A 10,423-nucleotide genomic window follows, 5' to 3' on the forward strand; every position below is an offset into this window, starting at 1 on the left:
CCGCCCGCTCCCTGCGCCAATCCGCACGGCGCCAGCCGGCCGTGCCGGCCCCTCCCGGCTCTGCAGCAGAACGGCTCTGCCCTCCCTGCTCGTTCGCTCGCTTTTTTTTTCTCTCTCTCTCTCTCTTCTGCCATCTTCCCGTTGCAAAGCATTGCTGGGAACCGCATGTGGGTGACGCAGCAGCATTGTTTCAAGCTCAGGAAGCCGCTGCCGCCGCTGCCCAAGGGCTCGGGAGGAACACGCGGTTGCCGGCGCGGTTGCCGGAGCAGGGGAGAAGCGGGGGACGCTCGGGGTGGGGGGTGCGTCCGCTCCCCCAGCCATGTCCCCGAAGACCAGGGCTCCGGTTAGGGTCCGCTCAGCCTGAGCCAACCCCTGGAGGTGTCTGGGGGAGCGGGGGGGCCCCCCCAAACCTCGCAGTGAAACAAAGAGGGCTCGGCAAACTTCGCCCCGGAGTCTCGGCAGCTCCAGAGGTGCAAGGTCAGGCAGTTGGCAACGCTCGCGGGACGGGTAGGGGGACGCGGGGACGCTCCGGACACAGCCGGGGTGGGAGAGGACCGCGGGGGGACCCCTGTTTCCCTGGAGGGGTCCCCGGGTGGCGCTTGGACTCGCCTCCCCCCGTCTTTGAGGCGCGCTCGCCGGTGCCGAGTTCCTGCTGGCCGGGGACACATGCGGTGTGTCCTCAGGGTCCGCCTTGTCCCCCCAGCCACAGCACGAAGGGTCACAGAGGACGAGGGGCTGTCACCCACCCCATCTCCGAGCCAGGTGCCCCCCCACATCGCCTTGTCCCCCCACCTCAGAGCGCGCTGGAGCCCCCGCGGTGCCCCAGGCAGGGGGAGGCTGCAGTTCCCTGCCCGCAGGGATCTGTGTTTTTAAACCCCCAGCCCCTGACCTTTCCTTTCGGCGGGTGCTCCGGGGAGGCGGAAGGGCTGTAGGCAGCATGCTGCGCTGCCGGGGAGCCGAGGGACGGCCGCGCTTCCTGCAGCCGCCCACAGAGGGTGGGGGAGCCCCAAAAAGCCGCGCGGGGCCGGGGCGCTCACCCTGGGGACCGGGCAGCCCCGCAGGGGACACGGCGGGTCCCTGGTCCTGCCTGGCAGCGGGAAGCAGCACGCGTGGGGATGCTGCCGGCGTAGCCATGGCAACACCGAGTAAATAAAGCACCTTTGCAACCCGCAAATTTCAGTAGGGAGGGGGCTGCGATGGAGAGGGCTGAAATGGCAGTGAGGGGAGCACAAGGAGCACCCCCATCCACCAAAAGCCAGGGCACCCGTTGTGCCATAGGACAGCGTGTCCACCCGATTGGTGCCGAGGGATGTTTTGTGTCAGAGTCAAAGCCAAACCCCCAAAAGCGCAGAGGGGCAGCTCTTGGCTACCCAGCAGCTTGTACCGGGCACCGCATCCAGCCCCACTGCCCCTCCAGCCGCCTCCTCCCTGAGGGAACACGAAGGGACCCTTGTGCTTCTTCCCCTGTAAATACCCCCAAATTCCAAAAGCTTGGCGCTGTCCCCCAGCCACTGTGCAGCGCGGGGCCTCGGGGCTGAAACACAGTTGATGAAAGCGCTCGGGCAGATCGACTCGACGGAGCTTGTCTGTCTAACGTGGGGAGGGATCGTTGCTCGTGGGTGTTGGGGAGGGCTCCTTCCCAGCCGCATTGGAAGCGTGTTGGCCTTGGCATCTGCTTGGAGCCTTGTTTCGCTCTGCTCACACCTGTGCTTTTTGTCTCTTTTAATTTTTTCCTCCTCTCTCTCTCTCCATTAGCTGCTGCTAGAAGAATACGCAAACAGCGACCCCAAACTGGCACTTACAGGCATCCCCATCGTCCAGTGGCCCAAGAGAGATAAGGTAGGAGCTGCGAGGAGGGGACCTGGGTGGGTATCACATGTGGTTGAGCTGGGAACCTGCCCTGGCCCACACCACCATGGTGATCATCTCCCACCACACTGGTTACACTGGGTCAGCCCCAGCTGCTCTGTGTTCTCCAGCCCCTCATTTGTGCTCAGAGATGGAGGGAGCTCTGCAGTTTTGGAAGAGCTGATCCTCTAACCAGCTCTTTCCTCCTGGGGGTCTCTACCTACAGGTAGCAGCCAATTTCTTAGGAAAGGGACCTTTTGGTGTGTCCCTGGTGTGTGACCCAGGGCCCAAAGCTGGGCCCGGGCTGAGCTCATGGGGCAGAGGGGGGCGAGGAGCGGGTGCACTGGCCGGGCTTCCCCTTCGCAGGCTGCCATCCCCCAGCCGCCAGGACGGATCCCGCAGGTCACGGTTTCCTTCCTGCCAGAGATGGGCTCTCGGGCAGGCGTGTGCGGAGAGCAGGACCCCACGGTGCTGGGAAGGGCAGGCGACATGCCATCTGCATGTCAGGAGACAGACTAGCCTCTTGGAGGTGCCAGTTTGAGCAGCACGAGCATCTTGGGCAGCTTTTCTGGGAGAAGAGACTTGGAGAAGTCGGCACGCTTTGGGTGCAGCACCCACATACTTGGTGCATCCCTGACCCTGTCCTTTTGCTGCGTTTTTTGGGTGCCTGCCCATCCCAAACCCGTCAGCCATGGTGTGCATGGCCAATCCCAGAAGGTTCCGCAGCTGGAGTGTTTGCTGTGAGGGCTGATGTCACCCATGGTGGCTCATGGCACTGCTGGAGATCTCGGGGTGGCACGCACTGGGGACAGCCTTTCTGACCGCCCGGGTGGACTCTGTCATTCCTCACCTCAGAAGAGTGGCTGTTGTTGGAGCAGCGCGATGCTTTTTGGGCTCAGCAGCCCCTTTTGGCCCCATTTCTGCCTCCCAGCGTGGGGCCGGGAGGAAGGAGAGCTCTGGAGCAACTGGCTCCTTTGTTTGCAGAGCAGCGAGGGAGCGTGGCTGCTCTGCTGCGTTATCTGAGCTCGCAGCCAGGGAGCCGGAGATCGGAGGCTCCCTGATCTGAGCTGAATGCAGCAGTTCGCTCATCACACACCATTTCCCTCTCTGTTTGTGTTCCCAGCTAAAGCTCCAGGCCCGGCTGAGGGTGCGCCTGCCCACCATCCCCATCACCAAGCCGCACACCATGAAGCCAACCCCTCGCCCGACGCCTGTCAGGTCCACGGTCTCTCCCATCGTGTCGGGCGCCAGGCGGAGGCGGGTGCGGTGCCGAAAATGCAAGGCGTGCATGCAGGGCGAGTGTGGCATGTGCCACTACTGCAGGGACATGAAGAAGTTTGGCGGGCCTGGCCGCATGAAGCAGTCCTGCGTCCTTCGGCAGTGCTTAGCGGTGAGTCTACGGCTTGGTTCTTTCCTCAGAAGCGATTCTGTGTGGCGGATCAGGGTCAGGGAGAGGAGGACAAGGACCGAGTTTGATTTCTGGGGGATAGTTGGCTCCATCCCCATGATTCAGGTGGAGAGGAAGAGGAAAGGAGGAAGGCTGTGTCACCTTGCCCTGGTTTCACCCTTGCTTTCCTTTGTAGCCCAGGCTACCTCACTCGGTCACGTGTGCACTTTGCGGGGAGGTGGATCAGAACGAGGACTCGCAGGACTTTGAGAAGAAGCTCATGGAGTGCTGCATCTGCAACGAGATCGTTCACCCCGGCTGTCTGCAGGTGAGCAGCGCCGGGCACAGGGGGGTTGGCCGCGGGGAAGGACTCCTGCTCACCGCCCGCTTCTCTTGGCAGATGGACGGGGAAGGGCTGCTCAACGACGAGCTCCCCAACTGCTGGGAGTGCCCCAAGTGCTACCAGGGTGACGACGCAGAGAAGGGCCAGGTACGAGACGAGCCGCGCTGTGGCAAAGCAGGATGCGTGTCCTCCACCCTGCTACTAAAGGAGAGCCGGTGTTCATCAAGAGGGGGCTGGAGGGCAGGCAGGCCCCAGTGTGATCCAGGGGACCAGTTGGGAGGTGACCAGTGAGCGTGGAGATTGTTTGAGGTGCAGTGCAGCAGCGCTTGGGGGGTCTGGCAGCTTCCTGCCACAGTCCAGTTCCCTTTTTGTGAAGGGGAAGGGAAAAATACTGGTTGCTGGTGTGAGTGGACACTGGTGATACTGGGCACAGCTGCTGTTGCCCTGAGGATTGGGGGGTGTGTTCCCCAGCCTCCTGTGGCTCCATCCCCGCTAACCTGTGGCCCCGCTTCCCCGCAGAAGCGGAAGGTGGAGGAGAGCGACGACGACACGGCGCAAACCAAGGTGCTGCGGCCCCTGCGGAGTTGCGAGGAGCCCCTGACCCCCCCGCCCAACTCGCCCACCCCCATGCTGCAGCTGATCCACGACCCCGCGTCCCCGCGCGGCGTGGTGACGCGCTCGTCGCCGGGAGCCGGCCCCAGCGACCACCACAGCGCCAGCAGAGACGAGCGCTTCAAGCGGCGGCAGCTCCTGCGGCTCCAGGCCACCGAGAGAACCATGGTGAGGGAGAAAGAGAACAATCCCAGCGGCAAGAAGGAGCTGTCAGAGGTGGAGAAGGCCAAGCTGCACGGCTCCTACCTCACCGTCACGCTCCAGCGTCCCACCAAAGACGTCCACGGCACTTCCATCGTCCCCAAGCTCCAAGCCATCACGGCCTCCTCCGCCAACCTGCAGCACTCTCCCCGCGTGGTCATGCGCCACGCGCCGGCACGGATGCCCCTGCGGGGTGGGGGGGAGGAGGAAACGGCTGCCGAGGAGGATGAGGAGGAGGACGAGGACGAGGACGAGAACACGGAGGAAGGGGGGGCAGCCCGGCTCAACGGCCGCGGGGGCCGGGGGCAGGAGGGCGAGGAGAGCTGGATGCAGCGCGAGGTGTGGATGTCCGTCTTCCGCTACCTCACCCGCAGGGAGCTCTGCGAGTGCATGCGGGTGTGCAAGACCTGGTACAAGTGGTGAGTGTGGGGACACGTGGTGGTTTGGAGGACACAGCCAGGGACACGTCCTCACCCCTGGACAGCCTGATGGGCAGCCAGAGGGAAAAGGGGGACGGGACGCCCTGCCCAGAGCTGGCACTTGCCCTCAGACCCCGTATCCGTCTGCTGCCGTTGCCATATGTGCTTTGCTCTTTATTGTCCCTTTTCTGCCTTCCTCCTGTCCACTCTTGGGAGACTGTTCTGTCACCTGAGCACCTGTGTCCCCGCTGTGTCCTTGCGAGGTGACGATCCCATTTGTGGTCCTTGCCCTTCCCTGCCTCCCATCCCGCCTCGGCCTCCCAGTAACAGGCAGTGGGAGGCGGGGATGGCTTTACTGGCTGGAAACCCCTCGGGGGGGGGCCAGCAGAAGACAATGCTGGCACTGGGACAGCTGGAGATGGAGGGCTTGGGAACAGACGGGGACTGGAAACTGGGAGGTTTCTAACTGGGGACTGGAAACTGGGAGGTTTCTAACCGCCGAGCAGCGGGAACGGCACGATGGGAAAGGAGCGCTCGCTTTGATCAGCAGCCGGTGGGAGTGGTGCGGTATGGGCAGTGTCCCCCCACCTGCCACCGCTGTGGCACCTTCAGGGGTATTGGATCCTGGGTGTCCCGGGGGAGAGGAGGAGTTTGTGCCACCTCTGGGCTCTGTCGCAGCTCCTGCCGAGGCCGCGGGGTGGGACCAGGATGCGTGTTTTCCTTGCTGGGAGTGAGGATGCTTACAATCTTTGCCCTGATGGGAGGAGCACCCGGGAGGGGACATGCCCGACAGCTGCGACTCAGAGTCTTGTTACGTGGCAGCAAAACCCCGTCTGGGGCTGCTCTGGGCATCCCTGGGTGGCCAGACACCCCCAGCAACCTCCCAGGTGTTCAGGGAGCCCAGGGCTGGGCTTCTCCCTGAAGTCGGGCGACCTGCCGCTTGTCACTTGTCCCACGGGCCTCTCGGGATTCAACTTTCAACCTTGTCCTTGTCCCCAGGTGCTGTGACAAGAGATTGTGGACAAAGATAGATTTGAGCAGGTGCAAGTCCATCACCCCCCAGGCGCTGAGCGGCATCATCAAAAGACAACCGGTCAGCCTCGACCTCAGCTGGACCAATATCTCCAAAAAACAGCTTACGTGGCTCGTCAACAGGCTGCCAGGTGAGCGGGGATGGCGAGGGGGCCCTGCGGCTGCCACCGGGCTGCTCCGGGGCTTCCCGATGGCTGGAGCACAGCCGGAGACGGGCTCTGCACCCCAAAATCTCCTGGGTGCCTGGGTCCCATCACCTGGGAGCGATGTGGTTTCCTTCTGCTGTGTTAACCCCTCCCTTAGAGCACCTGGCTCCCTGTCCCACCCCAGGCAGGATGGGGAGCTGCTTCCTCATGCGCCTGCAGAAAAAACGGTTGAGGTTGAGACTCCTCAGAGCTGACAGAGCCTGTCTGACTTGTTCCCTCCCTCCCTTCTCCCGGCAGGCCTGAAAGACCTCATTTTAGCGGGCTGTTCCTGGTCTGCGGTCTGTGCTCTCAGTACCTCCAGCTGCCCCCTTCTCAGGACCCTCGATCTTCGGTGGGCAGTAGGAATCAAGGACCCTCAGATCCGGGATTTACTCACGCCGCCGACAGACAAACCCAGTAAGCAGTTGCCTGGGGTGATAAGCCAAGTGCCGAGCAGGGAGGTGATGCCAGATCCCAAACAGACAGTCCACCGTTCATCTTCTCTCCCATTTTGCAGGTCAGGACAATCGCAGTAAACTCCGCAACATGATTGATTTCCGGCTCGCCGGCCTGGATATCACCGACGCCACGCTGCGGCTGATCATCCGCCATATGCCCCTGCTCTCCCGCCTCGACCTCAGCCACTGCAACCACCTTACGGACCAGTCGGCCAACCTCCTCACAGCCGTGGGCTCTTCCACACGCAATTCCCTCACCGAGCTCAACATGGCAGGTGGGTACGATGCTCTGGGCGGCCGAGGAACCGTCGGAAAGCGGCTCATTCCCTGCTTGACGTGGGAGCTCAGCTTCATGGGGGCCTTGCAGCTCATTCTTCCTCTTAGCTCACTCTTCTTCTCATCTCCCCGCAGGCTGCAATAAGCTGACGGACCAGGCCTTGCTGTACCTGCGTCGCATCTCCAACGTCACTCTTATCGACCTACGAGGTTGCAAACAGATCACCCGCAAAGCCTGTGAGCACTTCATCTCGGACCTGTCCATCAACAGCCTCTACTGCCTGTCCGATGAGAAGCTGATCCAAAAAATCAGCTAGAGACCCTCCCCGGGGCAGACTGAGGAGAAGGAAACAAAACAAGAGCCCATCCCACCCCTCTCGGAGAACCGCTCCTCCACGTCCCCACCTTGCCCTCTGCGTCCTGCCGCTGCCTCCCACGCGATTCGGCAGGCAGGGCCGGTGCTCCGACCGTCCTTCCTCCTCCTCCTCCCCCGGGACTTCTGCCAATGAAGATGTCCCGCCAGGCTGGCCAGTACCAGAGGAGGAACGGGCAAAAAGAAATGGCAGGGGAGCCTCGGCGCGGAGGCTTGGCCGCTCCCACGGCGGAGGTTGGAATAGAGATCTCTGTGCAGAGAAACGGGGCACCCTCTTCCCCCCCCCCCCCCAGCTTTTCCCCCTCCTCCCCGTCGTATCCTCGCCTTGAAAACACTTGTCACTTCCCCGGTAGCACAAAGCTTGAGGGTCAAGGTCTCTCCAAGGAAGCAGGAGCAGAGCTGGAACAAAACCTCCCCCTGACGGTTTCCCTTGTCTGGCTGGAGGGGGGGCTGCAATCGCTCCCCCTTCTTCTCCCCCAATTTTCACGCATTTGAGCAGGGCAGGACCCCCCCAGCCAGGGGGTCGGGGTTCCCTGGCCACACAGTGGCCAGAAATGGGGCGGTTTGCAGCCCGTTGTGCCCCTACCCCGTGGGGGATGGTGCACTTCCACTTTGGGGCAGCTGTGTACCCCCTCAGTGTCCCCTCCAGTGTCCCCTCTGTCCCAGGGGCCAGGTGTTGATTGGGAGCAGGGAACAAACCCCCCAGGTCCATCGGAGCTCAGGGAGGACTCGGGGAAAAGCATCATCCAGGGTTGAGTGAGCGCCCGGGGGGGCCGGGAGCTGCCTCCTCTTCCTCCCCCAGCATCGCAAAGCACTCGAGGGCCACCGCGGCCGGAGGGACGAAGGTGGCTTTGTCCGGCCTGGGACCGAACTGGCACGAATGTCCCGTGTGTGTGTCCCCCCCCACTGCATTGTCCTCTCCTTCCTCGCCCTCCTTTTAGCTGCCGTTTTCCTTTGCAATGAATGGTCGGTCCAAAGAACGTCTCTCCAGGGCAGCGGAGAGCTTGTGCACTTTAAAAAAAAACAAAAAAAAAAAAGGAAAAAAAGGAAAAAAAAAAAGAAAACAAACAAACAAAAAGAACAAAAAAAACTAAAAAGAAAAAAGAAAGGAAAAAAAAAAAAGTCGGAATCTTCTTTTGGGTCACTATTTTATTTCCCTCCCTGTCCTGCCTGTGACCGGACGCTCCCCGTCCCCCCGGCCTGGTGTCAGGACCCCCCGGCCCCCCCCAACCCCCTGGCAGCGTGTACAGATGATAGCACAAAGCGTGTCACCCCCAGTGTCACCTGTCCCCGGTGTCACCTGTCCCCAGCCCCGGACAGGCCGGCGAGGGGCAGGGAGGCAGCCCCGCCGCCCCAAAGCAATAAGGGAGGAGAAGGTGGGCTGGCGGCACGTCCCCATCCCCGGGGGATGCGAGGGGCCAGCGCCACAGCGCCTTGGGGACGAGGGACAACTTTTGCCGTGGGGATTCCGGAGGGTTCGGTGCGGGGTTTATTTGCGCTAAAAAACGCATCCCGGGCGAGAGGCCGAGCAGAGAAGCCGCGGCCGGGGGGGGAACCTTCAGCCTTAGTCTCTCCTGGTGGCTCCCGTGACCAGACGGTGGAAGAATCAAAAGCTTTTATTTTTCCTTTGGATTGATTTTTTTTTTCCTTGATTTTTGCAATGAGAAATACAAACAATTTTTAAGACTATCCCCTGGGGTAGAGCCGAGCGGGGGGCGGGCGGCGAGGGACCCGTCCCCACGTGTCCCCTCCCGGCCGCGCGCCCTCGGGATTGTCACCCCTGCTCCCGCCACCGCCCCCAGGGGCTGAGACTCCACATGGAAGAGAGAAAGAGAATTTATATATATTAAAAAAAGAAATCACTTAGTGATTTAAAAGCAACCCAGAGTGCTCCCGAGCGACACCTCCCGCGAGAAAAGTCACTTGTTTAAGGGTTTGGTTGTGTTTTTCGGTTTCGTTTCGATTTCTCCCCCGTTTGTTTCCCTCTCTCCTCCTTCCCCCCCCCTCCCCTTCTTGGAGAAATATTGTAAATATATATTTTTTTGTTGGCGATTTAGAGTCCATCTCTGATGTTTGTGCTTTAAAATTAAATGTAAGCATTAAGGGTAAAAAGCAAAACCACGTCTTGCGCTGTCTCCGTGGGGGCGGTTTGGGTTGGGGGTCGCAGGGGGGGGAGCTCCGTGGCTTCTTCTAATTTAAGTTCATTTTGGTTGTTGTTTTGGTTTGATTTTTCGATTCCTAAGCGTTCTGCAATACTGGTTTTTGTTTAGAGAGGGTCTTGCTCAGAATATATCGTGAGTAGCGCAGGGACGGGAGAGCTGTGGGGGGGACGAACCGGCCTCCGAAGAGAAATATTTTGTTTCTCGGGGGTGGATTTTTTTGGAATAAAAAACACAAAAAAAAGTTTAAAGAAAACAAAAACCAAACGTTTGCGTCTCGGCTCTGCCCGTTGTTTGTCTGCGAGGGACAGAGGGACGAGGCCCCTGGGGACGGCCCATGTGTGTGTGTCCCCCCCCCCAGTACCAGAGATGAAGCCTGGGGCAGGGTTATGTGGTGGCAGCTGTCCCCAAGTCCCCATTGTCTCCTGGGGGTGGTGGCAGCTGTCCCTGTGTCCCCACTGTCTCCTGGGGGTGGTGGCTGCTGTCCCTGTGTCCCCATCCCCTCTTGGCCCAAGGCCGCCCCTTCAGCAGGACCGAGGTGACATTCACTGTCCCCCGGTCCCCTCCATGGGGACGTCCCGGTCCAGGTCCCCGCGGCGGTTGGGGCGGCAGCAACAGCAGCAAAACAAGCCCCAGAACGGGACATTTGCATGTGGGGGGTGACATCTGCGGGTGACAGCGTCCTCCTCGGGTGGTCACCCGGGGGTGACATCCTGCTCCGTGGGTGGTCACACCTGCTGTCACACGCGTAGTGCTGCACGGTGTCACATGTGACACGGAGAGTGACGCACGTGGTGCCACGTTCAGTGTCACACACACACACACCTGGGGTCACACGCACCCAGAGCCACACGGACACAGTGTCACACACACCGTGTCACACACACGGGGTCACGGACACAGTGTCACACACGCACTGTCACACACACGGTGTCACGGACACGGTGTCACACACACGGGGTCACGGACACAGTGCCACACACACACCGTGTCACACACACACTGTCACACGCGCGCCCGCCGCTGTCACGGCCCCGCCCCATGTGGGCGTGGCGCCGCGAAGGGCCGCCCCCTCTAGCCCCGCCCCGCCCCCTGTCCAGACCCGCCTGTCACTCACGGGCGCGCGGGCA

General features: G+C 61.4%; 1 protein-coding gene across 2 annotated transcripts in view; it reads left to right on the top strand.

Annotated features, from left to right (window-relative positions):
• Positions 1–9,252, top strand: part of KDM2A (lysine demethylase 2A) — a 42,060-nt gene extending 32,808 nt beyond the window's left edge. Inside the window, exons 1-10 of one of the 2 annotated variants that reach the window (XM_082059264.1) lie at positions 239–477; positions 1,756–1,839; positions 2,972–3,238; positions 3,432–3,563; positions 3,636–3,725; positions 4,098–4,810; positions 5,810–5,973; positions 6,286–6,444; positions 6,545–6,760; positions 6,897–9,252. In XM_082059264.1, coding sequence (XP_081915390.1) covers positions 3,035–3,238; positions 3,432–3,563; positions 3,636–3,725; positions 4,098–4,810; positions 5,810–5,973; positions 6,286–6,444; positions 6,545–6,760; positions 6,897–7,078 — 1,860 coding nt within the window. In that variant the 5' untranslated portion in view covers positions 239–477; positions 1,756–1,839; positions 2,972–3,034 and the 3' untranslated portion in view covers positions 7,079–9,252. Of the gene's footprint in view, positions 1–238; positions 478–1,755; positions 1,840–2,971; positions 3,239–3,431; positions 3,564–3,635; positions 3,726–4,097; positions 4,811–5,809; positions 5,974–6,285; positions 6,445–6,544; positions 6,761–6,896 lie in introns of those variants that run through there. The other variant, XM_082059263.1, reaches the window with a different exon arrangement.
• Positions 9,253–10,423: the final 1,171 nt, after the last annotated feature.

The sequence above is a fragment of the Streptopelia decaocto genome, assembly GCF_964273445.1.
Source record: "Streptopelia decaocto genome assembly, chromosome: 7".
NCBI lineage: Eukaryota > Metazoa > Chordata > Aves > Columbiformes > Columbidae > Streptopelia > Streptopelia decaocto.